We start from the raw sequence: 10,716 nt of genomic DNA, 5'->3' as shown, positions 1-10,716 counted from the left end.
AGGAGGAGGAGGAGGAGGAGGAGGACAGAGGAGGAGGTGTAAGCAAAGCAGAGCAGAAGCACTTGGCCTGGAGAAACCCTAAGTTATAAGGGGTCTCATAGATGGCGAAGATGGGAGTGTAATAGTAGATCTGCCCAATCTAGGTGCAAAGTTTGTATTCATATTGAGTTGTGTTTTCATTGCTGGGGCATATTTGGGTTGGAGATTTACCACAACACTACTGTATTTCTTTAAGGGAGTTATTTCTGTTCTTAAAGTCCTCTATCATCATGAGATGTGATTTTATATCTGAATCTTGCTTTTCCCATGTGATAGACTATCCATGGCTTGCTGTGATGGGATAACTGAGTTCTGATGATGAGAAGTAGCCTTAGTTTTGTTGCTTATGTTCTTGTACTTGCTTCTGGTTATCTCTAGTGTTACCTGCCCTTGCTGTCTCTGACTGTAGCCTGTTCCTCCTGTGATCCTGGTTGTGTCAGAACTCCTCAGAGTCCAGCTGTCTCTGTGACCCAGTGATTCTGGGATCCTGTGATCCTGTGATCCTGTGATCCTGAGATCTTGGGTGTATCAGGGCTCCGGTAATTCAAGCTGCCTCTGAGATCCTGCAATCCTGGTGTAACCAAGCTCCTGAGATACTATTGTGTCAGAGCTCCTGGAAGTCAAGCTTTCTCTGGGTGTTGCAGGGATGGGTGGGGAGTCAGAGTCCTGGGTTTGCTCTGGACACAAGTACAAGCCGGACGGTACCTGTGCCTCTGGCTGGGCAGAGGTTTGTGTTTCCCTGGTTCCTGTGCAGGTCCCAGGTATACTGGGTATTGGGAAAGATGTTGTGTCCTCAACTGTGATTTTGATTGTCTCAGTGATCCAGTGCTCCTAGGTATGTTTGATCTCCTAGGAGTCAAGCTTCCTCTGTGATCCTGTGATCCAGGATGTTTCAGAGCATCTGGGAGTCAGGATCCCTCTGGAAGTTGTAAGAGTTGGTGCAGAGCCAGGACCCCAGGTCTGCTCCATGTGCAGGTTCAGTCAAGAAGGAACCCATGCCACTCTCTGGGTAGGGGTTTCTGCATCCCTGGATCGTCAGGACCCAGGTACTCCAGGTGTTGGGGCAGATGTTGTGGCCTCCTCACCTGTGATCCTCCGTGTATTAGAGCACCTGGGAGTAGAGCTTCCTCTGGGCATTGTGGGACTGGGTGTGGATACAGTGTCCAAAGTTTCGTTTCATTTTTATATATTTGATTCCAATGCTCATACGCTATTGCTTGCCTTGGAGGTTATCTTGTTCATTAAATCATTTATTCATTCACTAAAGAATTAATTAAACACTGGCTGAATTTCAGGATTTCTTTTCTAGTATTCAGCTAAGAAAAGAATTATTCTTTGATACAGTTTGGATTTTGTACATCTTCTTAAGGCCTATTTGTTAAAGATGTAGTCTCCAAGGTAATTACTTTAGGAAAACAGGGATTTTGAGGAATTTAGACTATTGACATTTTTCTCAAAAAAGGATCATTTGTGAAAACTACCTACCTTTGATCTTGTGATCAAATACTTCATGGAAATAAGTTGCTCTGTCTATGATTGCAGGGACATTTATGGGTTGTCTCCACATTTCTCATCAAGAGAATTTTTACTTTCTGGAATAGTGCCACTGGGATGTTTGAAAATGTGTTTCCTGGATTTCCTAGGAAGATGCATAATAAACATTGGCTTTCAAATTGTGATGACACAATATCCCAACAAATCAGCTTACTAGTCTATCTTGGTGACTAAATGGGTTTCTGACAAGTTACTTAGAGAGCTCTGGAAGAGTTACTGTCATCAGATTCACAGATTCAGCACAGTTCCTCATAGCAAGCTTCATTTTTTTTGGTTTTAATTCTACAACAAAATTAAAGTAACCAGGACTTATGTCACCACCTAGTATCTAAATAACAGAAGTAGTTCCAGGGTAGCATAACAAACTCACTGAAAGTCGTGTGTGTGTGTGTGTGTGTGTGTGTGTGTGTGTGTGTGTATGTGTGTGGTGATATTGGAAGTTTTGATATGTCTTTTATTAATAGAATGAGTACAATATTTTACTGAAAATTTTAAGGATAAATTATCCATTGTTTTCTTTTTTTATTTTTTTTCTAAAAATTTTTAAACTCCATATTTTATTCCCCTGTCCCTGATCTATCCTCCGATGGTTCCACATCCCATACCTACTCCTGTTTCCATGTGGATGTCCCCAACCCCTACCCCACCTGACCTCTAAATTCCCTGAGGCCTCCAGTCTCTTGAGGGTTAGATGCATCATCTCTGAATGAACAGAGACCCAGAAATCCTCTACTGTATGTGTGTTGGGGGCCTCATATCAGCTGCTATATTCTGTCTGTTTGGTGGCCCAGTATTTGATAGATCTTGGGGTCCAGATTAATTGAATCTTCTGGTCTTCCTAGAAGATCACCCTTCTCCTCAGCTTCTTCTATTCTTTCATAATTCACCAACAGGGGTCATAAGAGAAGAAAACTACCCTGACTTAAGAAAAAGAGATGGCTATAAATGTACAAGAAGCCTCTGGAACACCAAACAGATGGGACCAGAAAAGAAAATACTCCTGCCACATTATAATCAAAACTTTAGATGTACATAACAAAGAAAGAATACTAAAAGGTGTACAGGGAAAATGCCATGTAAAATATAAAGACAGCTTTATCAGAATTACACATGACTTCACAACAGAGACCCTAAAAACCAGAAGATTCTGCACAATTATTTTGCCAACACTAAGAGACCATAGATGCCAGCCCAGGCTGATATACTCAGCAGAACTCTCAATCACCATTGATGGAGAAATCAAGCTATTCCATGGCAAACCAAATTTAAACAAAAGTTTTCTATTCATTCAGTCTTACAGAGGATACTAGAAGGAAACAGTCCAGTGAAAGAAGGGTAAAAGAACCAGGAAATTTTTTCCATGCAAATGTACTAAGAAAAATGGTGGAGTTACTGTTCTAATAACCCCCAAAATAGACTTTCAACCAAAAGTAAACAAAAGAGATGGAGGACACTTCATACTCATCAAAGCAAAAAATCCACCAAGACATAGTCTCTATTCTATGAAAATGAAAGGTGGTGTACTTGACCCTACTGACTCCTACAATCCTTTATCCTCATCTTGCATGGAATTCCTTGAGTTCAGCCTAGTGTTTGGCTGTGGACTCTGCATTTGTTCATGTAAGTTACTACCTCTGTGATGATGAATGTGTTAGTTACTGATGTATGAGTATAGCAGAATATCATTAAGATTCATTTCAATGACTTGATTTCTTTTTTATATAGCTATGTTCAATTCTGTCTAGGTCTCCAGTATATCCAACCTTACAGGAGAATAGATTACTCAGATGATAAACATTTTTGGCAGAAGTCTATTACCCAAATCCTATATTCTCACTGCAGGGCTGGAGTGATGTCTTAGCAGTTAGGAGAAGGTAGTGCTCTTGCAGAGAAAATAAATTTCATTCTCAAAACTCATGCCAAACATTCAAACATGTGAGCCTGGGGAATTCATTTTCATTTAAATCAACACACCCTGAAAACAGGGAGATTTGTAGAAGACAAAGACATAGACTGAGCAACTGGCCAGCACAACATCTGGTTTCTCCTTCCCTTGGGGGGTTTTTGTTATGACTTGTATCACTGTGGTATGGGTATTCATTATGCTGTTGACAGTGATACACTGCAAAATCTTCAAGCTCCAGGCTCTTTATGGTCAGAGTGAAATCTGTACCAGATCCACTGCCACTGAACCTTGATGGAATTCCAGATTGCAAAGTGGATCCAGAGTAGATAAGAAGCTTATTAGTTTCCCCAGGTTTTTGTTGATACCAGGCTAAATATGTGTTAATGTTCTTACTTGCCCTACAAGTAATGGAAACACTTTCTCCAGGAGAGGCAGCAAGATAAGATGGAGACTGGGTTATCTGGACATCACACTGGGCACCTGGAATTGTACAATTGAAAATTAATCCCAACTGTTAATATTATTCTAACTTACCCTGAAAGATCAGTGAACAAGCTCTGCTGGATGAATTCCCAATATTATCTCTTTTTACCTGATATCCAGAGCAGGAGCCCCAGGACCTGAACCTGGACCTTCATATCTAAACTGTGTCCTGGCAGGGACTGATCTCTGCACTGCATATGATCAGCTTATTAAATAGTGCTCAGAGCAATGCACTGCATTTTGGGCCCATGCAAATCAGCAGGGGATAGGCAGAGATATACATAGCTACAGGGCTACTTCAACCAAGTCACTTAGACTTTCAACTTTCCCTAAGTAGGAAAGCTCTATCTGAAGATAATTCATTCCTTTCTGGTATCAAAATTATATCCAGTAGTATATTGATTAATTCATGTAGTTTTGATTTTTCTCCTCTGATACATAATACATTGCTACAAATAAAAGGAAAACTCAGTAGCCATACTTTCTCTGAACCATCTTTCCTTGCACTTGCACAAATAACAGAATTTTACTATATATTTCATCTTAAATTTAACTTACTTATAGCTTCATATCGTAGGTACTAATTTTCTAAACATGAACATGCATTGAAGAAGCTATGCATGAAGAAAAAAAAAAAGAAAGTAGTAATGAGAATGTCCAGTCCATTCCAATGCTAACCTTTAAGTATGCTTTTCACATTAAAACTTTCACTAATTCTTTGACAATTTCATATACTACATTTCTATAATAAACTCTAATTATTCGTTTCCCAAAACGTCCATCTCCATTGTCATCCAAACACTCCCTGGAATGCTGTTCCATTCAACTTCTTTTCTAATAGTCAATAGATTTTGTTAGGCTTTGTGGCCTACTCTGTTTAACTGGTGCTATCTGTTGGACCATTAGATTGCAACTGTACTTTGAATCCTGTTGCGGCTCCCAATAGGTTCACAGCTGAAGGAATCAGCTCCACTTCTCCCTAAATCTACTAGTAATAAGTAGTTTATCAGTAAGTAGTTAAATATAATTTTGTGAAGTCATTTGAATTTGGTAAAATTGAAATTTTCATATATATAGAAATGTGTACCAGTACAAGCAATTATATGAATATAGTTACTGAGACTCATGGTACCATCTATCAAAATGTTATATAGTAGTAATATAAGTTCCAAACATGGGAAAAACAATGGCAGTTGCAATTTTTGACTTTCAGAAGATAAAACTTTGGTTGAAAATTTTTTCATTATAAAAATATATAGGCTTTGACATTTTGATACGACAAGAAAGACAAATATTATGTAATCAAGTACAAAAATAATTCATCAAATGTACACAAAATGATTCATCAAAAAGTTGTCACTAAGTCATACATCGTTCTCTAAAAGCCCAAATTAATTATTATATGTTGCCCTCATTCTTTTATAAGGATATAAAGTGATATACCATACATTATTGTTTTGGTTTTACAGTCTGCATTTCACTAGGATGAAACCACTGAGTTAGTACTATGAGAATAACTTTACTAGTTTAAATTATTATCCTTTCTATAACCAATATTTCCCTGAACTCAGATTGTAGGGCTGGAAAAGCAAAGGCTATGGTTCACTTAGACAACCTGCAGTTACTTTTCTGCAAGTGTCCTCAAGACCATGGTCTTTTGACATTGTAAATTATCATTTGCTTTGTGATGATAGGGATGAAAGATTTGTGGGGATGAAAACAGAGCAGCAGTACTGGTAGGATACTAGGGACATGATATCTGCATGCCTTTTCAGATTTTGAAAATGGAGATCACTGCTCAAACATTGAGAATGCTGGTAAATACAATTTATCTTAAATCACTTGTTTCAATTATGGCTCACAAACATTTCATAGACTTATAAACATAACATTCATAAACACACACAAAACTAAATTTTCTCCTGTAGTATAGTATCTATAGAACTATGTCAACATTGTAATGTGACTCACAGGAAAAGTTGAAGGATTTAATAAGAAAAAAAAATAACATAGTAAAAAATATAATCCACTTATGGCCTACAAATAGACACTAGGAAAAGAAATTAAGGTGCTCTTTATTTGTTATGGAAAAAGAATACAATTACAAATTTTCCCCATGAAGTTGAGACTCATTTCTTTCCACAGCATGTGACTCTTCTTCATGGCTGTAGCTGCAAGATACTTTGAGCAAGCATCTTAATACTATGAAACTAGAATCTCTCAAAGAGAAGCAGCTTGCTAGGAATTGTGTTTGTGTGAGGGAGGGAAAAAACACATTTTCTTTTTAAATTAGAGCTGACAAGTTATGTTCCCAGTGAGGAAAGATCTTTCAGGATATAATTAGCCAAATTTTGACTATTAAAATTTATATACATGGAGAAAGATGGCATACATATATAAGCTGTGCCACAGAAAATCAAGCAATCATTCACAATAAAAGCAGTGAGACTACTAACTAAATACACTATTGTTAATAAACAAAAATGATCATAAATATTCCAAAAAATTCTTGAAAGCAAATTAAAAAGTCTGACTTACTGATTAATGAAAAAAATAGAAAAAGATGATGGTAGAGCAAGAATAGGGTCATCGTGATACCTGTCTACTTCATGCTGGCATTGGTGCAACGTGTCTCTAGGAAACCTAGAAGAATGGGTATGGAAGGTGTTTGTCCAGTCTTAGGAGAGTTGTCTGTGTTCTGCAGTCCAGGGTCTGTGGAGCCATCTGAGGATAGGTCAGAAGGAACAGGTCCAATAGCAGCTTATGTACCTTTGAGAGGAGATTGCAGCATCTGGAGATTGCTTCTCTGGGGCTGTCCTAGATGTAGTAATCACCTGGACTTGACAAGATGCTGAAACACACACACGAACACACACACACACACACACACACACATCCACACATAATATCTGTTTATATATATTATGTTATATATATATATATATATATATATATATATATATATATATATGATAGATAGAGATTAAGTACAATTGGGAGAAAGAAAAATTATTTCTTAAGATATACATTTGAAACCCAGTGGAATCCCACCCTTTGGAATAGGTAATAAGTGGGAAGTTTAGGCAGATGTACTTATCTGCATGGAATCTATTAGGTCCAGGAGAGGTAGATCTGAGTGGGTTTCCTGTAGCTTGTAAGTTTACAAAAGAGACAACAACATGAGTTAACAAAATGAACAGTCTTTAAGATGAGCCTTTTTGTGGAGCAGAAGGAACAAGAATTTGTGGTTAAAATTTGGAGCATATAGTGGAATGCTTCATTAGAGTTATGCAAATTTATAAGAACTCAAATAATGTTAGGACAGTGGCATATCAAGAAGAGCAAATATGAAGCATTTAATTCTGGGAAAGCTTTTTCTCGCTGTCAAGCTACAGTTACCTTAGCTGTTCCTCAGGGGACAGCTGTCCCCTTCCCCTATGCATCACCACACCTCCACAGAACATATTTCCCTGTCTCTTTATCTTTTTGTAAACACGTTAGTGCTGAAACCTAGGACTTAGATTTAGAAACTCCACAGGTTGCATTCCACTCCATGGATATCCCACATGAATATCCACGCTTACTAGCCTAAACTTCAGAGTACTGGTAAGCCTCCATCCCCCACTAGTCAGAGTAAATGTCCATCTGCTTGGTCCCAGGGTAGAGTTCTTGACTTTGGAGCTACCCCTGTGTTGCCCTTAAGGACAGTCTTTCACTGACCCTCGTTCAATAACTTTTTCCCTTGGATGAGATTCCCCTCTCCTTTTGAGACATGTTCTTTCTCAAGGCTGAGAATCCCAGTCCTAGCTTGGATAAACCACTCTCTGGCTTAGGAGCACCGGCTGAGTATTAGTCCCCCGGGTCCTCACATGACAACTTGGTGGTCTGCCCTGTGCTAGAATCTCTGATTAATGCCCTCAGGACTCTGAGAGTGGGAGTAAATAAACTCATTCTCTCATCAATAGGTCAATGTTTGCCACCTTATCCTGAATTGCTGGGATGTCTAAGACTAATTCACAGTAAACAGAAATCAATATCCCTACATGTCCACTTAACTGGCATTTTCTTGCTAGTGACCTGTAGCATAGACTTCTCCCTCCCCCTCCCTCATTTGCAGCCCAGTACAGTCACTGATTCCACTGGTTTGCCACCTGAAATGTGGGTTGGACCTGCCCCCTTCCAGGGACACTTTCTACTGCCCTCACCCTCTTGCATCCGCCCATAGGTCTAGCCCTGCCAGGGACACTGTCTATTGCCCTCACTCCCTTGCATCTGCCCGTAGGTCTGGCCCTGCCAGGGACACTGTCTACTACCCCCACCCTCTTGCATCTGCCCATAGGTATGACCCTGCCAGGGACACTGTCTACTACCCCCACCCTCTTGCATCTGCCCATAGGTCTATCCCTGCCAGGGATACCCTTTGTAAGATTTGCTTCCCCACATATGAGACCACCTGTCACCCCTAAACACTCTCTTGTTCACTCTCTCCTGCACTCTGCCCCCAGCCTCTGAAAAAGCAGTTTTGGCCCTTCCCATCCATAAACACCACAGGAAACTGTTGGGCAGTAGACTCTGTCATTTTTAAGTAATATATAACTGCTAGATTATTGTTTATTCTTTCTCAGACTTCTGAATTCATTGACAGCTAAGGTAAGTGTAGCTTCACAGCTAGAAAAAGTTTTTCTTCTGCTCCACAAAAGGCTCATCTTAAAGATTGTTTATGTTTTTAACTCATGTTATTATCTCTTTTGTAAACTAATAAGCTACAGGAAACCCACTCAGATCTACCTATCCTGGACCAAGTAGACTCAATCCAGATAAGTACATCTGCCTAAAGTTCCCATAAATACCTTTTCCAAAGGGTGGAATTCCAGTGGGTTTCAAATGCATATCTTAAGAAAATTTTTTTCTTTCTCCCAAATGTACGTAATCTCTATCTATAATATATACATACATATATATGTGTGTGTGTGTGTGTGTGTGTGTGTGTGTGTGTGTGTTTCAGCATCTTGTCAAGTCCAGGTGCTTGCTACATCTAAGACAGCCCCAGAGAAGCAATCTCCAAACACTCCAATCTCCTCTTACAGATATAGAAGCTTCTATTGAATCTGTTCCTTCTGATCTGTCCTCAGATGGCCCCACAGACCCTGTACTGCAGAAAAAAGACAACTCTCCTAAGACTGGACAAACACCTTCCATACCCATTCTTCTAGGTTCCCTAGAGACATGTTGCCCCAATGCCAGCATGAAGTAGACAGATATCCAATGACCCTATTCCTGCTCTGCCATCACCTTTTTCTAATTTTTTCTTTTTTCGTTAATCCAAAATGGGGAAATATTAGTATTCAATCTAAACTCCACCCCACCATTACCTGGCAACACCCAGATATGTTTCATCCCACAGTTACCTGGCAATAGCCAGGTAGGCCTGATCCACTATAAAAGAGGTTGTTTGCACCTTCCTCCCTTTCTTGTTTTCTTGGTCTCTTGCCTTCTTGCTCCTACTCTGTCTTCTTGTCCCACCCCCATTCCCTTTCCCCCTCTCTCCACATGCTCATGGCTGGCTTCTAATTCTCTATTCCTCTATTCACTCTCTCTGCCTTTCTCTGCCTCTAGTACCCTCTTAACTCCCCTCCCTGAATAAACTCTATACTATACCATTATGTGGCTGATCGCTCAGGGTGAAGGGATGCCTTGGCATGGGCCCATCGAGACCCTCCCTTCCCCATATTTGACTATATCCCTATAGAATATATACCCCATTTATCCTTTTATAAACACATCACCAGCAGCCTACTCATATCTGGCAGTTATCTGTAAGTCACTCATATAGTAGCTACAGTGTTGGAAGTTATACCCTCCCATCTTTGGACAGAAGGAGCTGTCTGTGGTTCAACATACATTCTCCTCCATCTCTATGAAGGTAAGAAAGGTTAAGCAGGAAAAAAGACAAAATATATCAGAACGTGCCTCACCATGGTCCACAGCTGCAGAGATTCCATCATATACTCATCAGCTCCACAGGAAGAGCCACAGGTGCTGAGAGATGACATTTGACTTGAATAAAATACCTTTTGCTCTAGCCCACCTCTCTGGGATCCAGAAATTCCATGGACAAAATCACCTAGGCACATAGGGCCTGGCACTGCTGCTTTGGCCCTGGAAACTGACTCAGAAAAAATTGTTCAGATGACCAGACTACCCTGTGATGGATACAAGTAAGTTCAATGTTATCCAGACCCAAGCAAATTTGAGAAACACAGCTGTCTGTCAAGGTCTGCTTGACCCTACAACTGAACTTAACACCCACACCATTTGTTGTTGTTTGTTTGTTTGTTTGTTTTTGTCTAGGAGAACAATGGACTTCTTAACTTTCATCCAGAACTGTGTCTGAATATGAGCTGGGAAGAGGTGGCCCAATAGTTCACATCATTATTGTCAAGTAATCTCTGACGAGACCTGCACAACAGGGAGGATGACTTTCCAGGGTTGATATACAGTGATAATGGAGTCTGTGACATGACAAAATCTCCTGTGGAACTTGTAATCTTGAGAGAAATGCAAACTAATGTGTAAACATGAGGCATTTTAAAACTGCAATTTCTTCAAATGTTACTGAATCATTTTTGAAAATTTGAGTCTGATGTACATAATTCAAAATCTACCGGCCAGGCAGTGGTGGTGCACGCCTTTAATCCCAGCACTTGGGAGGCAGAGGCAGGTGGATTTCTGAG

The 10,716-nt window shown here is 39.8% G+C and overlaps 1 gene segment (V, D, J or C); it reads right to left on the bottom strand.

Moving 5' to 3' along the window:
• LOC116099874 overlaps nt 1-4,173 on the bottom strand; it is a 14,926-nt gene extending 10,753 nt beyond the window's left edge. The window contains 2 exon segments of the V gene segment in view: nt 3,677-3,979; nt 4,092-4,173. Coding sequence covers nt 3,677-3,979; nt 4,092-4,137 — 349 coding nt within the window.
• Between the last annotated feature and the right edge of the window lie 6,543 nt (nt 4,174-10,716).

The sequence above is a fragment of the Mastomys coucha genome, unplaced genomic scaffold, assembly GCF_008632895.1.
Source record: "Mastomys coucha isolate ucsf_1 unplaced genomic scaffold, UCSF_Mcou_1 pScaffold20, whole genome shotgun sequence".
Taxonomy (NCBI): Eukaryota; Metazoa; Chordata; class Mammalia; order Rodentia; family Muridae; genus Mastomys; species Mastomys coucha.
This window is presented reverse-complemented; position numbering and strand designations above follow the sequence as displayed.